Consider the following 24,285-nt stretch of genomic DNA (forward strand, 5'->3'; position numbering starts at 1 on the left):
TCAAGTGCTGGGTAAGATTTGCCAGCCCCTGCTTGCTGGGGATTCTCTTTGCCCAGGGTGAGTACCATTCATCCTTTGTTTTCTCAAAGTTGGGGAAGAAGTGGGCGGGAGCTTACAAGAAATTGAAAAATCCAAGCATTAATCCTTTCTTGCGTAACCGGTGCCATGGAAGAAGGAACAAGGGAATAGTTGATGCCTCTATCAAAGCTGTCTGAAAATTTTGGCAATGATTGTTGCATCAGATTAAAACCTAACAAAATATTCTCGCTGAGGTGCATGTAAGGATCTCAGAGAAATCTCTATAGGTCATTCCAGGCGAGGACACTAAGGTCAAACCAAGTTATGATGAGAAATCAACTCCTCTGACTCTCGGGCCATTGTGTCATCGGGCATGAGAATGTTTGGTCTTACTCAGTGAACACGGGGGAATGAATCCTTGTGATGGGTGTCACTTGTTGGGTACCTCAGCAATGTTTGTTATTCAGCTCCTCCCATTTTCAAGTCCTCATTTTGAACCTGTAGCTATCCCCATACTATTTGCTGTGGGGCCAGAATTTGGCCAGAGCTGCTGATTTAGGGGTCTTATATGGAATATGAGTCCATGAAGACGCAATCTGTCTACCCCCTAGACTGGCAATCCATGGGATAACTCCTTCTGAAGGCCTAGGAGAATGCCGGGCAGCCACTGTGTCCTGGGAAAAAAAATACTACAGTAACGTAGTATTACAAAGGCTGGCCCAGCATTTAGTACTAGAATTATTTTCTTTAGGCTATCTGTTTTTGCTGAGTAGAGGAGCTATTGTTGTTCACTTTGTGGGGTTGTTCAGATTAAACAAGATTCCCTAATGCTTTATCTTCTTTTCTTTTAAAAAAGGGTCTCACCATGCTGCCAAGACTGGACTCAAACTCCTGGGCATACTTGGTCCACCTGAGTAGCAGTAGAGTGGCTCCTGTCACCATGCTTGACTATGTTATACTTTTAAAAGAGATTAGTACTCGAGTATTGGATGTTTTAATCTGGCCTCTAAATAAACTTTGCTTTCAAACACAGTTTCATGTACTCCCAAACTCATTATGTAGCCGAGGATGACATCGAACTCCTGATTCACCTGCCCCTAACTCCCAAGTGCCGAAATTACAGGCATGCATAAATAAACTTCTTGAAGGCAGAAATCACATACTCTGCATTTTTGCAAGTCCTTGTAAACGTTGTAAACTTTATTACTTAGTGTTCATCTGTCAAATGGAAATAATACTACGTGTTCCTCCACTGCCCTCCACAGTGGTTGTTGCATCCTTCACTTGAGCAGTAATTTGGAGGCCTTTCTTCATTGTGAATGGTGGGGTCAGAATAATCACCAACTCATAAACATATTTAATCAGATCTACACTTGTAGATAGTTCCCGAGACAAACCTCGCCGGAGCAGCCAGAGCGGATCTTGCTCTCTGGAGATTTGTTTTGTTTTCCCTAAGTCAAGCAAAGTCGGTTTAGGACAGACTTGGTTTAAACTGGAAAGTGACTTGCAGGACCTAGGAACTGTGAGGAGGATTCTTTAAGGTGGAAGAGCGGGGTCGTTGTTAGGGACGCGGCGCAGACGCTTGTTTCCAGGAAGTGACATCAGCGGCCGCGGAGATGGACGATTTACTGGACCTGGGCGAGGAGAGACGTCGCATCTCGGCCACCTCCGTGAGGAGCGATGATGGGGGCTGGGGGCTGGTTCAACGGGTGGGACAAGTGGTCGAAAAACCCGGAGTCGGGACAGATCTCGGCCCAGCCGCCTGAGTGCGAATCCGGTCTTGACGGAGGGTCTGCGTCTCGAGCCACGCCCGCCCTCGCCCCGGAGTCTAATCCCCGGAAGTTCTCCCGAAAGCAGCTAGGAAGAGAGGTGGTTGGGGATGTCCTTTCCTCCCTGTAACCCCACCTCCCCAGGATTGGAAATCAGTACTCCAGCTTATTACGTGGGGGGAGTAACAACTGGGGAAGAAAAAAAAAAGTTGATGGGCCAGAATACACCTAGCCCAGGCTTCCTTGCTGGTAGAATGGAGGTGGCTGTGCAGGTGAAATGGGGTATTCACCTCGGCACCTGACCTTCGCGCTACTCTTTCCTCCCAGGCCAAGACCAGTGTCTAGCCAGTAGATTATAGAACTTGACTAAAGACCTGCATTCAGTGTTTTCTGACTGTCAAAGCTTCCAGGTCTCCATAGCCTTTATAGTTAGTTGAGATTACTGAAAGAATGGATCATCTGGCAAGTCCTTAGTTTCTGCTGTAAAATCTCAGGTGTTTTGAAGGTCCCTGGTAGCATCCGATGCCCTTTAAGGTGCTAGAGAGGACCCGATGGAGGGAGATAAGAGAGGCAGGAGCCAATTGGTTGAGAATGGACCTTTTTTTTTTTTTTTTTTTTTTTTTTAAGTACCTGGGGCGCTAATGTAGTGATTTAGTCATTCTTTCCACAAACGTGTAATGTTGAGCCCTACTGTGTACCAGACTTTGTTCTGGGCAGAGAACACACCACCACTGACCTTACCTTGTGGGGGGTGGGAGTGTGGTGGAGGAGGACAGTAAACAGACTACCCTTAAAATGCAGGATCTCAGGTTGTAAAGTGGTTTTCTATGTTGCCAATTTATAGCGACTTCAAATATCTCGAACTCAGATACCGTCACTAATTCTGTTTTAAGGTAGCCACTGTAGGATCAGATACCTAATACCTGGATGGACAAAAGATGGTACCATCCTGGAGAAGGAAATGAGCTTGTATTATCAGAAAGATTATTCACACCAACCTTGGAAGATTGACACCACAACTTGAAGGATTGATAAATGCAGTCTGGTGCCCATAAAAAACTTTACCATTTTTTATGCAGCACTCCTAAAAACCTTCCTTCTTAGAACTTAGCACCGAGTTTTCAGTGGGGTGTCGTGGCACGAACACAGGATTCAAAGTCCCAAGAAGACACTGCTATTTAATCACTGTCTTGGGCCCCAGTTTTCTCTTTTATAAAATGGTGTCAGTCTGGGTCTTTGTCCATACTATCATGAGGCTCACACAGAGCCACGGAAAAGGAAACCTAAAAGTGTTCTGCTATGCTGAGGTGTTCCCCCCCTCCCAAATGATCACACATAGAAAGACACTCTTCACCTATTAGTGTGCCCCAGAGTTTTGTTTTTGTCCTGGGGAATGTTGGGGACAGAGCCCCAACCCACTTGGGGGGCTTGGGGAACACCTGCAAATGTTTCATCTGGTGACTCAGAATCCTGAAGTGCTCTAGTTTCCAAAGATGATGTCTCAGCATTCCTGTGCATCTCACCCCACGCTTATAGATGCTTATCCAACCAGCAGAGCAAGAGTTCTCTCTGGATGAGCTCCACTGGTGTCAGTTGCCATGACATTGAGGAATTCTCTTTGAAAGCCTGTCTGAGAGCAGTTACTCAAGTCCTGCCTAGGAAGGTGGGAGCCTTTACCTCCCATTCTGAGCTGTGGCTTGAGCCTTCTGCCCAAGCTAACTGCATTTCTAACTGTGTGTCTTGAGTAGAATAGTGACTTGGCTTTTGCTGTAGCTGGCTTTTGCAAATCTCATGATCAAGAACCTGTATGCTTCCTTTGCTGCCATATAGAACAGACTTGGTAACTTTCTCGTAAGGATTTAGAGAATTCTCTATGAATATATCCAAGTTACTCAAACCCTGCTCTCTGCCATGTCATAAAACTCCAGTCCTGGCTTATCATTATGTCATACCCACAGGGCCTCAAATGTCATCGGGTCATCTGTGTTCTCCTCTGTCCTTGCAGGGGGCCAAGATGGGCCGCAGAGCTCAACAGGAGTCAACACAGGCTGAGAGTCACTTGGGTAGCAAGAATTCTTCATTGACTCATACTGGAGAGGTTAGTGCTACAAAGACAGACAGGATACAAGAAGGTGTGGGGAAATGCCTTTTAAGAATACATGAACCTTTAATGAGCAGGGCTATGTATTTGGTTAGAATGCCAGCCTTCCCTTGTGTCTTGATTTGGAAGTTCCTTTCTAGGACACATTGACCTACTAGATTCTAGACCTTTTTTTTTTTTTTCATATTCATAATGTACAATTTTTTATCTTATTGGGATTTTTTTTGTTTGCTTGTTTGATTTCATTTTTGATTTTTTTGAGACAGGGTTTTTCTGTGGAACAGCCCTGGCTGTTCTGGAATTTGCTCTGCAGGCCAGGCTGGCTTCAAACTCCCAGAGATCCACCTGCCTCTGTCTCCCAAGTGCTGGGATTAAAGCCGTGGGCTACCACCGCCTGGCTAATTTTTTTTTTTTAAAGACAGGTCTCAGGCAGGCCAGGCTTGTGTGGAACTCACTATGTAGCTGAGGATGACATTGAATTACTGATTCTCCTGTCTCCACCTCCTGAAAGCTGGGAATACAGGCATGAACTGCTATGCCCTATTGTTGCTGGTACTGGGACCAGACCTAGAACTTCATGCATGCTAGGCGAGCCTCCTACCAACTAAGCACATCCCCAGCGCTGCAGAGCTTTTTATGCCATCTGAAGTGAGACACTGGGACATTTCAAACTGTAGAAGCTGTCTAGGTTTTTATTTCCAATGTATGAACAGCAGGAAGGTGTACCTGATGCTGTGAGGTTGGATCACACAACTGGGGGTTTGCTGCCAGTAGCAACAGCTGTTTCCTAGAGTCTCAGGCAGGAAGGGAATTGGGCCGCCTCTGCCTTCTGGAAACTTTTTCAATTGGCCTTGACCCTTAAGGAATGATCCATCTTCTTTGTGAAGGGTGGGCTATCCACGGACAGTGGATTTTTTTTTTTATTACCGGGGTACACTCAGCCCTCTTCATTTGCACAGTCTTCCCTGACCTCTGTAGCCTGTCTTCTTAGGACGGCCCCCTCCTTCTTGGGGCAGGCTAGGTTATTTGTTAATTGTAGGTCTCCATGTCTCTCTGCTCCACTGGAAAGTGAGTCACCAGACAGTAGGAAACCTGGCTTCTTGGCAGTTACCTAACTCAGCAGTTCACTGTGGCTGAGGGGACCTGAGCTGAGAAGTCGGACAGATCACATAGGTGCGCATAATCTAGACACACTGTACTTACAGATCACACAAGTGGAGATGTTTTTCCCTGCATCAGAAATATTTTAAAGCTCTTTATGTGGTCCTGTCTGCATATCTTCCATTTTCCCCCTTACTGCAGAAGCAAGAGCATGAGGAATTATTATTATAACTGTGATGCCAGCATGTAACATCTGGCAGCCCACTCTTCCCTCATCAGTGGAAGACCCCAGGGAGGGTATTAGGGCCTGCAGGTCATATGATGACTCTAAAGAGATAACTGGTACCTCATCAAAGCTGGCTGAGGATGGCAGGATATAGATCAACACTGCTTGATCTTCTGAGTCTAGTTTGTGTGTGTGTGTGTGTGTGTGTGTGTGTGTGTGTGTGTGAGAGAGAGAGAGAGAGAGAGAGAGAGAGAGAGAGAAACAGTGAGTGTGTGGTGCTGTGATGCACACCTGTTGCTGACTCTGGTCCTCAGCTTCTTCCTTCAAAGTCGTTGTGAATAGTCGTTCTGTTCCTCATCTTTCTGGTACCCAGCAGAATTCCAGAATGTCTCCCTCCTCTTCCTGAGGCACTGGCATTTGAAGCAGCATGGGCAGCCTCCCACAGGGCCATATACTCACTGGGCTGCGTGAGACTCTTTGGCTGTTTCTTTCTAAAATTAGATCCAGGATTTGTGTCTATTTACACCCAGTTCCGAGCACACTACTTGATGTGTTTATTTTTATCTCCTTGCTGGCTTTATTTAGTGGAGGTATCCCCCGCCCCCCTCAAAAAACCCCATAAGTGTAGTACCTGGGAACTGTCAGGCAGACTGGGGTTACTTTAGAGTCAAGTAGGAATTAGTTTTGAATAAATAGTTATTTTAAAGTGAGGTGGTGGAATTGGGCCGTGGAAGAAGGAGGCAGAGACACACGAGGCTTGCCTCTGGTTCTTCTAATTGCTTGACTCTTAAGTCCTCTAATCTCTGGAATCCTCCATCTCATCATTTGTCAAATGGTGATCACAGTGCCATTAGATGAATGTGGGGATCGAGGGAGCTATGTGTTCAAACACTTGGTAAACTGAAAAGCACTGTAAACTCCTGTTCACTCAGCACGGTAGTGAGTGAATGAGTCTTTTCACTCCGCTGTTCCTGTTGAAGGGCTGCATGGAGGATGGTCAGGGCTGGGCGCCGTGGCACGTGATGTAATGCAGGCCCTGGGCATTTTGAGTTGGTTCTCTCCTTCCACCATGGGTCCTGGGATTGAACTGAGGTCACCAGGCTTTCAGAGCAAGCGCTCCATCCACTGAGACTTCTTGCCAGCGCTGCGATCACATTATGTTCTTTAAACTTAAACTTTAAACTTAAAAACAAAGGTTAATGGTTATAAAATTGAGAAACCTGAGACCTATGACTAGCATTTCCATGTGGCAGTAATTGGCCAGGGCACTGGTGCCGCCTCCTTATGGGTGACGAGGCCTCTTCAATTCACTGCTTCTCGTCTCCCTGTCTTTATTTGTAGTGCTGGGGATGGGATCCAAGGCAAGTGCCTTACCGTTGAGCCATACCCCAGTACCCTCCGCACCCCCACACTCTCTCGTAAGATGATCTCACTAAGTTGCCCAGGACGACCTTGAACTTGCCATCCTTTTGCTTGAGCTTCTGAATATCTGGGATTACAGGTATGTGCTAGCGTTTCCAGCGTGCATCGCTACTGTGGCTGCTACTGTTCTCTTCTCCTTCTGCCTCTTCCTCCTCCTTCCTTCTTTTTTTGTGGTTCTGTGTGTTGTTCTTTTGCTGCAGCTAATGCCTAAGAAACACAAACATGAGACTCAGCGCCCACGTGGAGTTTATTGAGAGAAGGGAGAGAAAGAGGGGGTAGCTGGTGGCCAACGGAAAGCAGGAGAGAGAGAGGGGTGTGGGGCGCTTGCTTTAAAAGGGGGGCTTGCGCATGCGTAACTGAGTCCTCTGGCAGCCAGGTAAGGCTGACATAGCCGGCCATGAGCCTCCAGGCCCATCATTGGGGGCGGGGGTCAGCTGGCTGCTAGTTCCTAACACTGTGTGTGTTTTGTTTCGTTTTTTGAGACCGGGTTTCTCTGTAGCTGCCCTGGAACTGGCTTTATAGACCAGCCCTGCCCCTGCCTCCCAAGTGCTGAGATCAGAGGCATGTGCCCTCACTGCCTGGCCATTTCTTGCGTATTGTTTGCCAGCTTGTTTGTTTCGCAGACAGTCTGCTTTGTAGCTCAGGTTGGCCTCAAACTTTCTGCTTCGGCCTCTTGTGTGTCCGCGTCCGCGCCTGGCCACTTCTCACTTTAATGCACCACCAGACTTACTGGTCAGCATGGTGCCCCTTTCAAACCTGTGCTGTTTGGGGATGATTTCCAGGCATTCTTCTGCATTTGTTAGCACCGAATCTGGCTGCATCCAACAGACTTTCTTCTGGCCTGATGGAAATAGGACTGGCTTTCGAGGAGTTCAGTGGAGGACAGAGGGGATGTGGTCACTGGGGGATGTCCTATGTCATCCTAAGCCATCTAATTTCCTGCTGTGCTGTTGGGAGCTTGTGGCTTTAGTTCTCATGGTTGCAAGATGATTGATGATTGTCAGGGCTTGGATCTGCATTCTAGGCAGGAAAAGAGTTCAGGGCATATCCAGTTAGCTCCCCTTTGACGAGGGAACAGTAGCTGGAGACCTCTGCAGATATGCGACTCCCTACATTTTATTGGCCAGCACAGCTTTATAACTGCCCTAGCTTCCAGGAAAGCTTTTAATCCAGTCAGAATTGGCTCTTATAACCACCACTCTGCATTTTGGAGGAGTTTTCTTCTGGGACATTGGTGTTTCTTGGTGAATGAGGAGGAATGGCTGTGGGGTAGGCTTTTTCTAAGTTGACCTGACAGGGCCGGGAGCTGACTCAGCTGGTAAGGTGTTTGCAATGTGTATTAGTTACTTAACTGTTGCTGTGATAAAACTCCACGAGCAAGGCATCTTATGCAGGAAGGGTTTCTTTGGGGATTATCATTCTAGAGGGATATGAAATTTATCGCCATCATGGCAGAGAGTCTGGTAGTAGGCAGGCAGGCAGGCAGGCAGGCAGGCAGGCAAAATTTTTCTTTGAGATTATAATTGCATCATTTCTCCCTTCCTTTCCTCCCTATGAACCCTCCCAGTGTGTGCCCTGCACCCCCATCTCGAGGAGCAAAAACTACAGTGGGAATGACTTGAGTCTTTTTGAAGCCTCAAAGCTCATCCACATGGACACACCTCCTAATCCTTCCCAGATAGTCCCACCAGCTGAATCCGTGGCAACCGTTCTTAGCAAACCATCCCACTGCAAACACGAGGAGAGCTGTGTTAGAGCCCCTGCACCCACATAAACACCAGGCTCAGTGGTGCTCACTCACCTGTAACCCCAGCACTGGAAAGTGGAGAGGAGAGCCCCTGGGGTTTGCTGGCAATCAGTGAGCTCCAGGTTCTCTGAGAGACCCTGTCTCAAAAACTAAGTAGGAGAGCAATTCAGGAATTACACCTGATTCCAACATTTGGTCTCCATGAACATATAGAGATGTAGACATGGATACACACACAAACATTGACACACACACACACACACACACACACGGAGGTTGGTACAAACTAACTTGACATTAACAATTAGAATTTATACAAATTTTTAAAATAGTCTTGGTTCTATTTTTGTCTAACTCCCTTCCTCACATTCCTCTCCAGTTCCATAAAGTTGCATGGGCTTCATGAAAACACTGTCCGCCTGTGTCCCAGTGTGCCTCAGTGAGTTGCCTGGTAAACTCTCCCCTTGGTCTCCCAGTCATTTTGGTCACCATTTAGGGGCTGTCTGCCTGTGGATCACATGTAGCTCAACCCATGTTGAGCCTTACCTACTCTGGGAAAGGAGGGAAGGTCTTTTGGCTTGACTGGTCATTGTTTAGATTTCAAAGAATGTAACTGCCTGGTTTTCCTGAATTAACAGGGAGATGAGCTCCTTTGTCATTTTACTGGCTTGGAGTACATTGGAGTTGTGCCATATTCTGTCTATGTGCATGTGCGCTTCCATGCGCGCATGTAACGTATGGGCTTGTTCGTGTGAGTATCTGTGTGTTGGAGGATGATGCTGGGTGTCTTCCTTGATCACTCTCCATTTTATTTTGGTGGATATGGTCTCTTGCTGAACCTGGAGTTTATCAAGTCAGCTAGGCTGGCCAGCCAGTGTGTTCCAGGATCTATCTACCTGATCCCCCTGACTCCCCTGCCCTCCTGAAGCGCAGATGTGAGCTGCTTTTACACCTGGCTTTTACATGGGCACTGTGCTGGGGATTGAACACAAGTCCTCATGTTTGTATGGCAGGCACTTGCCAACCCTAGCCATTGCCCCAGTCCTCTGGACTAGGGCCTGATTCCTTGGGGTTGTCATGAAGATCACACTGGGCAATGTAAGCAGGGTAGGCAATATAGTATCTTGCCATGGAGCCCCCAAGAAGTGTGGAACACTGAGAAGGCTCACAAGCATTGTGTGTGTGTGTGTGTGTGTCTGTGTGTCTGTGTGTCTGTGTGTGTGTGTGTGTGTGTGTGTGTGTCTGTCACTGGTCACAAATCAGACCTGGATCAGGTGTGTAGTTCAGTTAGTTAGTAAATCAAGTTGGCAGTAACTTAGATTAAGAGAGGGCTTTGCTGGAAGAGAGTTCTCCAGTGTGTCTGAGGGAAAGCAGCTGTGAGAATGGAAAGTGGGTGTCTCTACCCAACAAGCCATTCTGCTGACTCAAATGATTCTTACATAACTCCTTTGAGAAAAGCCCTGGGCCATCCAGTTATGTTAACACTGAGTCTGGGCAAGAGTAGTCCTTGGCAAAACGCTCCAAGGCTGGTTTAGCTATGGATATGTGTTTCTCCCATGCTTATATAAGGTGGCTTCAGGCCTGAACTTTTATTTTGCAGATAGATATCAGAGCTTCCATTGAAAGAAACAGTTGCTACCTGTGTTTTAAGCCCATGCAGCAACCCAGGAAAGCCTCAAGGTCCCTCTTGAAGTAGGCTCCGTTGCCTAACTCAGGGCAGGAAGGGTAACTTGTCCAGAACCCTCAGCTTATCTTTGCTTGCAATTGGCCACTCTGTGCCCTCTCCTACCTGTCCTGCAGGTGGGTGTACAAACTCCCCCACTTCCCCCCCCCCCAGAAGAAGCAGCTTTGGAGAGAGCAGAGAGACCACAGGTGGGGGGATTAACCTGGAGTCTTCTGCACAGGGAGCGAGTCCTCGTTTGGGCACCCTTATTCATTTAGTTGTGGAGAGCAACATTTGAGCCACAGCTGTGCCTTTTCTCCCCCCATACCCTCAGTGTTCCTCCTGAGGACACAGAGCTCAGAGTTAGCCAGAAACTTGCCCAGGAATCTGAGAAATGCTGCTGGACTCATGTTCCCAAATTAGGCCAATTTCCTCATCCCCCAGCCACCTCACTCCGCCAACGGTCCCGAGGCACTTGCATTATGTCCCTCGTCTTCTGCCTGTTCCCTGACTGGTCTGCCAGCAGGGTGGTTATTTTCAGCCCAATAGGGTTATCTACTGACCCTTTTTGGTGACATTTTTCTCCTTTCTCACAAAAATAACTCTCATGATTGGCCACATTTTTCAGCCTTTTTCGTAGCCTCTTCTCCAATCGGCCGGGTTGAATGATGCCTCTGATAACTTCGCCAAAGAGGGATGCGGGGGAATTTGATGTGGAGCTGTTCACAAGGAACGCGTTTTCCACACTTCATATTTATGTCATGCTTCGAATGCCTCAGTGTGGGCTCTCCCTCTGGGTGGGCAGAAGATGCACAGCACTGACCCATCCCCAGGCCTGGCTGCCATGTGGGCAGGAATGTCATGTCAGGGAAGCTCACAATTCAAAGACAGCATCTCGGAGTCTTATCCAGCTCCAGCTTTCAAAGGTTTTTGGCTGCCTTCTTAGCTTTATCTGTGATGAAGGTCAGTGCTCCCCAAGTCTTTAAGACTCTCTTCCACATCTGAACTATACCAGAGGCTAGCCCAGTGTGTCAGTAAGCCATCTTGTCATGTGTCGGAAAAGGTGAGGATTGCCATGTTACCTTTAACCCCAGCTCTGCCACTGGCTAGGTGAAACTCTTCACAAGTTACTTACCATACTAAGCCTGCTTCCTCATCTGCTCAGTGGACATAGTGGTGATACTCATCTCATTGGGCTCCTGGGGTTAACTGAGAGAAGGTGTACAGCTCTAGAACAGTGTCTAATACATTTATCAGAATCATGAGAAATTAGAACCTGTTATCAATTTTTCCTAAATTTGCAGTTATAATCAAGAGTCAGAAGTGTTCATATTTCATAGAACTAACTGGTCTTTAGGGAAACTTAGGGAAACCTCCCAAAAACAAACAAATAAAGCAAAGCAAAAGACAACATTTGGATGGGAATCTTTGGAGAGAATCTATAGAGACACATTTTGTCTCCTTTGTGAGCCTATACTTTTGACTAGTTATTTTCCAGTACTTGTCCGCTTTCCAAAGAATGATCCTTAGTTGTTGACAGATCTTTCAGTAGTTCTGAGGGCATGAAGAGGAAATGAGGACAGGAGTGACCTTAGTGACTTCAGTGGCCTTGAATAAAAGGTAACATTCATCCACTTTTAAAGCTTGGTAGAAAGCCTTTCTGTGTGCCAGGTCTTGTATATTCATGGTCACAGGGTCTTCTAGAACCTTGGTCTGGGAGCCTGCCAAGGAGTTGTGACAAGCGGAATCAAATCAGAGAAAGAAGTCACCAGCTTCGAGAGTCAATCTCAAGGCATCCAGATAGATTCTCCAGGAAGAAGCCAGGGTTGAGCTGAGACTCACTTAACACCAAAAGAGAAGGAGGTTTCTCCTGTAAAGGGAGGGGCATTCTGGAGTCTGGGAGAGAGTGTGGCCAGTTGCATTTGTGCTGGGGGGTCACCAGTGTTCTGGGTTTGAGACCAGCCCCCTTCTCTTTAGACTTTCCTCCATATGTCTGTGTCATCTGGTCAAGAAAACCTCTGAGGTGGGCCCAAGGATCTCACACTGCTGTACTGCTGTGTTAAGTGGACCGCTGGCTCGTGTCCAGGAATCTCTATTTAGCTGGAGAAGATTTTAATGGTAAAGATGCTTGTGTTGTAATGAGAGTTGACTGCTGTTTAGGCAAGGCTTCCAGCGAAGGCTCCTCAGATGCCCTGGCTGCAGGTTGCATCTTGAAGGAAACAAGATGGAATTAGAGAAATGGTTCGAGCCACTGCAATGTCCTCTAGGACCCCTGGGGACGGCCCTGTAACTGGTTCTTCCCTTGTATGCCCACCATCCGAGGTTCATAGAGTTATCCTATACAAACACACAGCAGTTCACATGCAGGAGCTTGAGTTCAAAGTGTGCATCTCCCTGGGGTTCCGTCCTAGCACCACAAACAACCATGTCTCCCATAATAGGTACCCATTGTTCTCGGAAGTTTAGGAAAAGAATTCTGAGTGTTGTGGCTCATGCCCGAAACCCCAGGACTCAGGAGGCCGAGCAGGAAAAATGCTGTGCATGTGAAGTCAGCCTGATCTATGTAGTGAGTTCCACGACACCAGCGATAACCCACTTGGCCCTGTGAGATAGTCCTTGTGTAGCTCCAGCCTTGCTTCAAAGTTGTCACCAGTCACAGAGGAGCTGAACTCTGTTTCTACAGACTCAGCTCCTCCCCCAGACTCTGCCATTCCATAGATCCGAGTAATTACCACTGCTCTTGTGTGTAGGTGCTCATGCTCACAGCATATGCACCCATGCAGAGGCCAGGAGAGGGTGTCAGGTGTCTTCCTTATCACTATGCCTTGTTCCCTTGAGATAAGGTTTCTCGTTGAACCAGAAGCTTATCATCTTGATTAGGCTGGCTTGATCAGGCCAATAAGCTCCCAGGATCTTCCTGTCTCCAGTCCCAACCCTGGGGTTGCAGTCATATACAGTCATGCTTGGCTTTTATTGACACATAGATGCCAGGGATTCAAACTCAGGCCCTCCTGCTTGCACAGCAGGCAGTCTTAAGCACTGAGTCATCTCCTCAGCCCTACACCAGGACTCTTTGCTGGGTTGATTGCTAGTTATGCTAGGGTTCAAGTTGCATGCTGCTCTTTTTTTTTTTTTTTTTTTTTTTTTTTAATTCCCCCGTTTAAGCTGGACCTCTCACTGCACTTTCATTCTGTTCTTTGATTTCCCCCACCCCCAGTGTATATTGCAATTTGTGTAATTATTTAGGCCATGTATTGTAAACTCCAGGTGTTCCTACTTTGCTTTCTCTGGCTCTGGTCCTCAGTCCTGGTTAAAGGAACAGAGAGGCGTAGCAGTGTGCCAGCTTGAGGTACCCAAGGGACTGCCAGTGGGCGACGCCCAGGAGGCTTTTCTGTGTGGTGCTTGAACGTGCCAAGTTCAGGGCTGACATCACTAACGTTCAGGTGGTTGGGCAGAAGCTGCCTTCTCCGTGAGAGAGTCTGTAGGACCAGAAGAGAAGAGGCCCCGTGACAAGCTGAGGAACAGGCAGAAGTTGAGGCATACCCTCAGTTAATGAACACACAGGTCTACAAAAAGTTAATGAGTTACCAAAGAGGAGGGGAGGGGAGGGGAGGAGAGGAGAGGAGAGGAGAAGAGGAGAGGAGAGGAGAGGAGGGGAGGAGCTGGCATCTGGGGTGTGCACCAGCCAAGGCAAGTGGGGATGTGATAAAGGAGGAGAGGTCAGCCGTGCTTGACACCCCTGAGAGCCCAGGACCTAGACCTAGGAACGGGGTGGGCGCATCTCTACAGATTCTGGGACAGTCCGTCGGGCTATGGGTGCATGCACAAAACCACACACTGCCTGGGCATGTCTATATTCTCCACACACTGCCTGGGGATGTCTATATTCTACACACACTGCCTGGGCATGTCTATATTCTCCACACACTGCCTGGGCATGTCTATATTCTCCACACACTGCCTGGGCATGTCTATATTCTCCACACACTGCCTGGGCATGTCTATATTCTCCACACACTGCCTGGGGATGTCTATATTCTCCACACACTGCCTATATAGACATGTCTATATTCTCCACACACTGCCTGGGCATGTCTATATAGACATGTCTATATTCTCCACCAAACGAGAAGGGCTCCTGTCTCTCTTGGCATCTCTCTATGTCCTTTTCTTCTCTTTGGACTTTCCTTGTTTTCCTTCCATCTCCCCCAGTTTCTTTCTTGTGCACATTCTGGTTTTCTTCTTAACCAATGGTTATGGAGAATTCAGTCTCCTATACTTCTCTCTCTCTCTTGCTCTCTGTGTTTCTTAGTGACTTTTCTATTTCTGTGAACATATGAAAATATAGTTCACAGACAAGTGATTAGAATATGGAAGTTGTAGCACAGCCTCCCAAGAGCTAGTGCAGGCTCAGAAAGGAGGCAACTCTGGTCTGCATAGACGTGAATGCCTAGGTCTGCTGATGTGTGGAGAGCAGAAGGGCATATGGGGAGCTCTAGTGTGTTTGGACATAAGCTGTCTTAGGCTTCTAGTGCCGTGATGAAACACCACGACCAAAAAGCTGGTTGGGGAGGACAGGGTTTGTTTGGCTTATACTTCCATATTGTTCTTCCTTGCTGAAGGAAACCAGGACAGGAACCTAGAGGCAGGAGCCAATGCAGCGGCCATCGAGGTTGCTGCTTACTGGCTTGCTTAGCCTACTGTCTTATAGAACCCATCACCAGCCCACAATGGGCTGTGTTCTCCCCCATCAATAATTAAGGAAATTCCTTAGAGCTGGATCTTATGGAGGCATTTCTTAATTAAGGTTTCTTCCTTTCGGACAACTCTCATTTGTTTATCAAGTTGACATGAGACCAGCCCACAGGAAGTAGTCCTTGTGTTAGAGACCAGCCCACAGGAAGTAGTCCTTGTGTTAGAGACCAGCCCACAGGTAGTAGTCCTTGTGTTAGAATGGCGGGGCCTATTGTCTGTGCTGTAGGATAGCCACAAAGATGTTGAGCAGAGAAAGCCACTATTGACTTTGTTTCCTAGGAAGATAAGTCTGGCAGCTATGTTGGAGAATACTCTAGAATGGAGAGCATGTTGGCAGGGAGATGCATGGCGCAGTTGGAGTAGTCATAGGATGCTCTTACAATTTCTGGTGCTCACATGCCAATCACATTATTAACATTAAGCAAACACTCCCCCTGACCCCAACTCCCCTTTAGTACCTTTTTTTTTTTTTTTTTAAAGAAAATTTATTAGTGACACTACAGCTTGTAATAGTTAGATGTTTCAGAATGGATATGAAACACTTTCAGGTTCTAACTGGGATTTTAAAGGCAGCAAGGTCACTGTCGCTTGAAGCTCAGGAAGTTGAGTGGTTACGGATGAGCTGAACTGTGGTTTGTATTAAATTGGAACCGCTAGTGGGTAGTTAGCCCTGAGCTTTGGTCAGGGTATTAGTTACTTTCTGTTGCTGTGCTAAATCACTGACTAAAAGAACTTCGAGGAGAAGGTCTATTTCATCTTTCCATTTGTAGGTCGTAGTCCATCACTGATAGAAGCCAGGACAGGAATTATGGAGGAACACTTTCTCTCTCTCTCTCTCTCTCTCTCTCTCTCTCTCTCCTTCCTCCTTCCCCCCATCCATTTCCGTATTCATTCTCAGTCAACTTTACTATATTACCCAGGCCTACCTCCCCATGAATGGTGCCATCCACAATGGGCGGGGCCCTTCCACATCAGTCTTCAGTGGAGACACACACAGACAGGGCCACAGGCCAGTCTGATCTTAAACAATTCCTTAGCTGAGGTTCTCTCTTCCCATGTGACCGTAGATTGTGTCAAACTGACAATAAAACTTAACCAGTATGATCACTGTTTACTTAGGCATTTTTTTGTGACCAAGATGGAGAATAAAAGAGACTTGTGAACCGAAAAGCATGAGCTCAGAAAACACATTTGTAACTGCTTAAGTGAGTCAAAGTCTAGAGGAGCTTGGGGGAGTGAGGTAGAGGCATTCCTCTGTGGGATTTGATGAAGTGGTCTTGAAAGACCTGCAAGAGAAACAAAAGTCGGGGATGGGGAGGTGGTGGGGAGGCCAGGATTCGGGAGAGGCGAGAGATGGAGAGAACGTGCGGCGAATGCAGAGTGTTAAGTCTGCTTAGGAACCAGGAGACACTGGCTGGTAAGCCTCGGTGAGAGCTAGGCTGGACCTCTTCTCATTGTGTGCATGCCAGTAATTCCTGCGGAGCAGGCTGATAGTAAAACACTCATTAGCCGTGATGCTTCACATGGGAAGGCTCCTGAGACGGAGTGTAATCAGTGCCAGACGGAAACATTTCTGGCCACATACTTCTGTCCAGTATAATAGAGAGTTATGTCCCGGCTTCATTCTGCCCTTGGCTTCTTGTGTGTAGCTTTTTATGTAATTCTTACAGTGGCTGCTCTGGGAAGCTAGAACAGGAATCCCTAACCATAAACACATGGGGACCTTGCACTGCAGGGTGAGTCCCTGAGTCCCGTTGTCCCCTTCCGTCTTCTGTGCAGTCGTGTATTAGAACACTTTTAGAATTTTTACGGTTTCCTTTAATGATGACCTGGTCCCCATTAGGTATAGTTTTTCTGTAGCTTTGGCAACTACCATCACCTAGCATTTCTTTTTTTCTCCTTCCTTCCTTTTGATTTTTAGTGGGGGTTTTTTTTTTTTACCCCTAAAGATTGATTATTTTTGTATTTTATGTATATGAGTACTCTATCTGCATGTAAGACCAGAAGAGGGCACCGGATCTCATTATGGATGGTTGTGAGCCAGCATGTGGGTGCTGGGAATTGAACTCAGGACCTGTGGTAGAGCAGCCAGTGCTCTTAACCACCGAGCCATCTCTCCAGTCCTCACCTGGCATTTCTTGTTTGCCAGGGACTGTTCTGTTTGGTTTGTCTGAGAATGTTTTCATTTCATCTTTACTTCTCAAGGATATTCTCTTTGTATGTAGAATTGCAAAGAGCAGCCAGGCTTAGGGGCACAATCCTCCTCATCCTGGCAACTTGGGAGGCAAAGAGAGGAAGATAAAGCAAATTTGAGGCTAGCCTGATCTGTGCAGTGAGTTCCAGGGTGGCCAGGGCTATGTAGAGAGACCCTGTCTCAAAAGAGAACAAGATTGCTATTCCTTTGACCGATGCTCTTCATTGTAGTGGTTGTCGGTGGTTTTATATGTAAACCTTGTTCCCAGCAGGCAGACACAGGCAGGGGAATCTGTATCCCGGGGCTAGCCTGGGTCATGTTGTTCAGCCTGTGCTGATGTTTGGTTTTTAGCAGTTTGCCTGCTCTTAGATGAGATTTTTCTATATATTTATTTTGTTGGGATTTGCTGAATTTTTCACATCCATAGGTTGATGTTTTGGTTTTTTAATAGGTTTGGAAATACTTAGGCCACGTTTTCCTCAGACAGCTGTTCCCATCTGAGTACTAACCAGGCCAGCCCTGCTTAGCTTCCATGATCATGTGTGTTCTAGGTGGTGTGGCAGTACATCCAAACAGCGCTTTGTCCCCATGTCTCTCTCCTTGTCCCTGGAAACTCCATGTTTGAGGCCCACTCTTCTGTCAGATGATGTGTGCTACTCTTCCCCGTGAAGCGTTGTTAGCTCTGTCTCCCCTTTCATCCTTTTTTGTTCTTTCACATCGAGTCGTCTTTTTTAAAAAAGGTATTCAATGTACATTGGTGTCAAGGTGTTTTACCCCTGAGACTGGAGTTACGCAACTGGGTGCTGGGGATTGAACCTGGGTCCTCAGGAAGAGCAGCCAGTGCTCTTAACCACTGAGCCATCTCTCTGGCCTTCTGTTGATCTTTTAAAATCATTTGCCTTTCAGTTTATTCCTGCTGCTGTTTTCAAGATGCTGTTGAACCCATTAACTGGAATTTTCATTCAGTTTGTTTATGTGTAAGTTCTAAATTGCTGTTTGGTTCCCCCTCCTTTTTTTTTTTAAAAAAAAAACATAATTTCTGTTTTGCACTTAGATATCCTACCTACTCATGTTTTATGACCATCTTTTCCTTTATAGCCTCGAGCATACTTATTTTTAATGTGTCTGAGTTTTGTCTTTCCTGGACATATTTATGAGCGGCACAGGTGTATGCCTGGTAACCTAGAAGTCAGAAGAGTGAGGTGGACCCCCAGAACTGAAGTTTGTGAATGGTTGTGAGTTACCATGTGGGTGCTGGGCACTGAACCTGGGTCCTTTCTAAGAGCAGTGTATGCTCTTAACCACTGAGCCATTTTCCCAGCCCCTTGAACATATTTATAATTGTTTCGTTAAAGCCTTTGACTATTCCAACGTGTGGGTCACGTGAGGTCAGTGTTTTTCCTAGGCTTTTTAATTTTGACTATAGGCCATGCGTTTCCTCACTTCACATGTCCGGTAGTTTTTTGTTTCGATGTGAGACTTACATTATAGAAACTTGGATTACATTCATCTCTGTCTGGATTTTGTTTTAGCAAGTAGGTATCCATAGGTCACTGAACTTGTGTAGCACTCTGAAAGGTTAATCTAAAAAAGTCCCATGAGGTGGATAGATTGGGGGTGTGCTGTTCAGATGGCAGGAAGCCTTCCCTGAAGAGCCTCATGCTAAGTGGCAAAGTTGGCCAACTGAGTGATAACCCTTGGCTATGTTTTTGTGACCGTCCATTGTCACCTGGGAGCAGTGCCTTCAGCCTGTGTTGTTTGAGAAGGAATAGACAGGGTCTGGAGAGTGGTTTAGAGTGATTGTAGCCCTGCTAGAGGACTGGGGTTTGACTCCCAGCACCCACATTAGGCAGTTCAGAGAGGAGAGATTTGCCTGAGGCATTAGAGGCAGTAGCATCTTCCAAGACTAGAATATGAGGACATTTTTAGCAAGTGATAAAACCAGGAGCCAAACTTATAAGTTTCCATTCATTCCATTCATTCAGTGTAAAGGACAGTTTATCATCTTAGCCTGTGCCTTTTATAATTTGGGTATATTATATAGTTCCATTACTTAATGAAATGAAGGTTAGAGAAAATGGTAGGTTTTTGAGGGACAATTTTTTAGCAAGATTAAAAAATTCAATCCTAGCCTGGCAGAGGTGGCACATGCCTTTAATCCCAGCACTCAAGAGGCAGAGGCAGGAGAATCTCTGTGCGTTTGAGGCCAGCCTGGTCTAGAAAGTGAGTTCCGGGACAGCCAGGGCTACACAGAGGAACCCTGTCTCAAGAAACAAAACAACAAAAACAATCTAGTACTTTTAATCACACCCAAAACCCCCGTACAGAATTTCGCTGTTTGAAATATTGAGGGACCATGAAATCCAGGAGTTCAGGAGTTGGGGAACAATTCTAGAAGAATCTAAAGTCTTGAGAGGATCACACGGGACACTTCTGAAATGATGGGGAGTAAACGTTAGCCATGTCTCTGCTGCGTGCCCACAGTTTCCTACTGAATTCTTAAGGCTGAACAAGAGGAAGGATTGCAGTGTACAACCTGATGTCTCTGAGTGCCCGCTGGGACACAGAGTGAGGGGCAGAGCTTGGCAGTCTGCTGCGGCGGGTCTCACACGGTGGGGCAGGCAGCCCAGGGATCGCTGGTTCCTTCCAGCCACCCCCACATCTTTTCCATGGTCGCCCCTGAGGAACCACACAGGAGCTCAGGTTTCTCCCAGCATGCTTCCGCTCTCAACTTGGCTCCAAGTTACTCTACTCTGGCTCAGGTTGAGGTGGGCAAGTCTAGACTGATGATACCGATTCACAGAGTCACAGGTGCCGGGAGGGGTAGCTTTTTAGAAGGCCAGGAATTCACACCCTCTCCACGCTGTGCACATGTCTCGCTACACACATGCTGGATTAATTTGGACAAATGGGAAAGAGTGAAGAGAATGACAAAAATGCATAGGTTTTGATTTATGATGAAAGCTGAAAAGAATGTTTATGTTGGCCAAGTGGCAAAATGTACAGGGGAGTACAGGAGAACCGGGCACGTCTTCCTTCGTTAGTGCCTGGAAGGTATGTGGACCCCAAAAGACAATGGGGAGAGCTGGTTTAAGTAGGACCCAGGGGGTATAATTCAGGGATACTGTCCAAGATGGGCCAATTCAGGGTGAATTTTAAGCATGATTTTTAGGGCTGAAATATGTTCCCGTTAGTGTCTTTTAAAACTACTGGCAGCTATATCCCAGGAGTGACTTGGAGTTGACAGTTTGATGGCTTATGGGTGGAATACCAGCAGACCACTTGTCAGACAACATGGCTTCCTGAGTATCCAGTGAGAGAAGAGCTTGGGTTCTTCCTCTTGGTTTTTTCCCTTGTGAAGTGAGGTAGATAATTATTAGATTCTGGAATAGAACTTGTGAAGGGCAGGCCCTGCAGTGCTTCCCCTTCGATGCTACCAAAACCTTTCCACTGTCCTTATCCCGGTCATGAAGATTGTCTCCTCCAAAGCCTGCATTTGGTCACTGTCTCTGCTTTGACAGATACACTCATGACTCGGAGTGGCAGTGATTTGCCAGGGTTTTTACAGTAGACCCGCAATGGACTTGCGACCTGTCTCATCTTACAGGAGTACACTTCCTGAAGATGTGAGCAGCCCAAGGCTACAGACCTATAAAGAAGCACTTGTAAAATTTGAACCCAGACTTTCCATCCTCCCGTCTCTCCAGCTTTTCAAACTACAGCTTTCCCCCTTACTTCCTTCTGGAGAGCTCACGTCTCTTCCCTTTGGTTCATTCCCGCATTCTTCAAAGCTCTTTCACTCAGTATAAGGAGGCTGTCCTGGGGCTCACGGTAAATCACAGTTGCTTTTGAAACGCACAGCTTTACATTGCATGAACCTGACACTGTTTGGCAGTGTTCAAGCTGTTATGGTTTATTTTGGGCCTCGATTTCTAACCCTGCCTCTGCCCTTAACCCTTCCCTCAGTGTAAGCCGAATAGAGGTTCACCCAAGCCTATATCGTGGGCATTTACATCATTATTGGGAACCTCTTACTTTTGGTGTAGAAAACCAAGTTTTCTTTTGGTTTCTTGGGTCCTCTCTTTAATGTCAGGATAGATGCATTGATCGAGTTGTTTGGAGGCTGCTTGGGGCTAGCCTTGAGTGACCTTGTCTGTGACCATTATATTCAACACCATGTCCTAAGCTGGTATGCACATAGCTGTCAAGGAGTCTCAGCTGGTTCAGGGCAGGCTCTACTGCCTACTGACCTGGCTTTCCATTCTCGTCCCACCTTTTGCAAATGGCAGGTTTTAGGAGAGTTAACCATAGCCTTACTTCCTCACCTGTGAACTTGACACTGTAGGAGGGACTTACTTGAGTTGCAACGTAACAAAGTAACACACTGGCCATCATTCTTACTGACCCTTAACTGGCATATTCTTTCTCTGTGTCCAGATTGACGCTTATGATCAAGTCTTGATGCTCTATGTCTCTTATTTCTCCCTATAGGCTGGTCTTCTCTGCTCTTGCCCATTTCCTTCATAGCTACTCATATAGACTATACATGTTCCATTTCCTTCATTCGTTTGCCCTAGGCACCTGCTCCAACAATTCAAAACACTATAGCTCATAGCCCTGCAGAACCACGGGAGTGGACAACAGAAGGGATTCTTCTAACTCAAGGAAACACCCAGGCTCATAGAGCTGGGTAGTGGCTGGGCAAGGGCTCTCTAGGAATAGAGAGGTACTTTTATCTAACAGCATAGTGTGGGGGTGGTGTTGTAGGTCAGTGGTAGAACTTTTGCCTAGTGTGTTTCGAGCTCTGGGGTCAGTCTCTAGCAAACAAGACCAAATAAGCAATGGGAGTGTCTTTCCCCCATGGCTTCCGCTCACGTCGGGGATCACAAGACCTGATGTGTCTGATGGAAAGTTATGTTCTGGCTGTGGCATTAGGCATTCCTGGCCATTAAGTGGAGAATGTCTGTGTTGCTGTTGCGCACACACACACTCTCTCTCTCTTTTTTTAATTGAGCCTGCACATCGCTGGACAGCTTGCACAACGTGCCTGCCTCCACACCAGCTCTGCTCTGTTCTTTGTTAACGTGAACTTTATACTGTGGCTTCCTCCTTGATTGAGTCATCCTTTCATGACAAAAACATCTGGAAAAGTGGGGGAGGGGGGGACATGGTACAAGGTACAGCCTGCACTCCTCACTCGAACCAGCTGTAAGACCCAACCTAACATTTACCCTGTTTGCTTAGATTAGAACTTGGAAAATCTTTTAAAATATAGGAATTATGCTTTGTGTATAGTCTTTGTTGAGTTACAGTATTTCACTATTTATCTAAAGTGATGTTTTCCTAGAGAACTAGTTGTCACACTGTCAGTGTAGTCACTCCCGGCACCATCTGTTACTCAGTGTATCCTCATTTTCTGTCCACAAAAGTATTGTTTGTTTGTTTGTTTCAGAGACAGGGTTTCTCTGTGTCACAGAGCCTCGGCTGTTTTTGGAACTCACTTTGTAGACGAGGCTGGCTCCTTTGTAGACCAGGCTGAGATCCGCCTGCTTCTGTGACGGATCAGTGGTGTACACCACGACACCTGCTCATATTGTTTCTGTAATGAGGTGTTTAAAAAAAATAATCCAGGATCCATAGAAAAGTTGTACTTCCTGATTCCTTCTGTGTATAACCCCCCCCCCGCCACCCCCACCCCCACCCATCATCCCCCTTTGAATGGCTTTGGCTTTTTGAAGAGATCTAGCAGGTGACTCTCTGAGGTCTCCTTGTTCTCGATTCATCAGATTCTTTCTTCCTGGTGTCCTTTAGTGTATTCCTCTCTTACCTGATTTCCAGTTTACTGGAAATGAGATCGGAAGGCCCGATTAGATTCCAGAGGAGCATTCTTGGCAGGGATCTTTCCGGGGTGGTGCCGTGTACTTCAAGAGATGGCAGGCCACACCACGTCCCACTGTTACTATGAAGTGTGCTGGCTGAGCTGGGGTGGTGACGGACGCGGCCTTCCGGAAGAAGCGTTTGCGTCCTTGCAATTCATACTTAATGTGTAGGGCAATTTTCCTTTTTGGAACCGCGAAAACACCCAATTCTTCTCAGTCCGTCTTCCACCCATGGCTTTGGTGCCCATTAATGCCCCGATCTCTCTTTTTCTTGTTCATAAAACAGAACGTGTCCTAGGTCTATTTCAGTTTGTTCTGTCACAGAGAGAGATGTGTTTACTCTCTCAAGGGTTTAGTTGAAAGCTCAGGTGATCCATGGTCCTCCTTGACCTTAAATCCACTGTGGGAAAACTCAACTCTGATGTCTTAGCCTGAGACCCAGTGTGTAGACAGGAGACAGAGCCCTGGCCATATACCAGCATAGGAGTGCAGAGTGGCCCCCGCTGAGTGTAAGCACCTGCTTGTTTTCCGTCAGTGACCAAAGTTCACACTGAAGATGGCTGGTGTGAACTGCGCACCAGGTCTCACTGATCAACCTGTTTGTACTGGTCATGTCTGTGTTCTTGCGCTGGCATTTGGAACCAGATCACCTCTGGATTGACAACTCAGACGATCCTGACTCATTTGGGGGGTTAGGTGGGAGTGGGGTTCCTCGGGAGCTCCTGAGACTCTGTGCTAAGGCTCCAAACTCAAAAGGCTCCTTTTTTGGCACTATAGCATCTTTGTGTGTCGGCATCTTAGGAATCTGGGGGAACCATATAAAGATCAGAAATGAGTCTGGCCCGAGAGGCTCCCTCTGACATGGTAATTCCAGTTCGTTGAATCCTGGCCCACTCGGATGAGACCATATAAAGAGCCTGCTTCCTGAATTTCCCGCGCTCTGCCTCTCACAGACTCCTTTTTGTAGCATGCTGGTATTTCAGGACTGCAGCCGTGGTCACGTGCTCACAACCCTTTACTCACAGTCATTCCTGCCATGGGTTTATTTTTGGAGACAGCACATTTTTGCTTCCCTTCAGGAGCTATGCAGGGTCCTGCCCCCTCCGCCCATCAGCGGCAGTCCCAGCAGGCTGTGGTTATTTCCCACACTCAAGATGTGACTTGGTTTTCCAGAGAGAACAGAAGGAGGCTGCCCGAGGGCTACTGTCACCAGGCCTTATTTCTGTCCTTTGCTTTGTGGTGTTACATAATTCAAGACTCCTCTTTACAAAAAGTGTGTGTGTGTGTGTGTGTGAGAGAGAGAGAGAGAGAGAGAGAGAGAGAGAGAGAGAGAGAGATGTCATCTGGCAGTAAGTCGGCCAAAGTTGGAAATGGCTTTTCCGACTGATGTCTTGAGGTCTTGCCTCATTT

At 46.9% G+C, this 24,285-nt stretch overlaps 1 protein-coding gene across 1 annotated transcript in view; it reads left to right on the top strand.

The window, feature by feature from the left end:
• The first annotated feature begins 1,592 nt into the window (after positions 1–1,592).
• The window catches only part of Ift43 (intraflagellar transport 43), a 78,768-nt gene continuing 56,075 nt past the window's right edge, over positions 1,593–24,285 (top strand). Inside the window, exons 1-2 of the mRNA XM_051196388.1 lie at positions 1,593–1,688; positions 3,793–3,885. Coding sequence (XP_051052345.1) covers positions 1,635–1,688; positions 3,793–3,885 — 147 coding nt within the window. The 5' untranslated portion in view covers positions 1,593–1,634. The remainder of the gene's footprint in view (positions 1,689–3,792; positions 3,886–24,285) is intronic.

This window comes from Phodopus roborovskii, unplaced genomic scaffold, assembly GCF_943737965.1.
Source record: "Phodopus roborovskii unplaced genomic scaffold, PHOROB, whole genome shotgun sequence".
In the NCBI taxonomy this organism is placed as follows: Eukaryota; Metazoa; Chordata; class Mammalia; order Rodentia; family Cricetidae; genus Phodopus; species Phodopus roborovskii.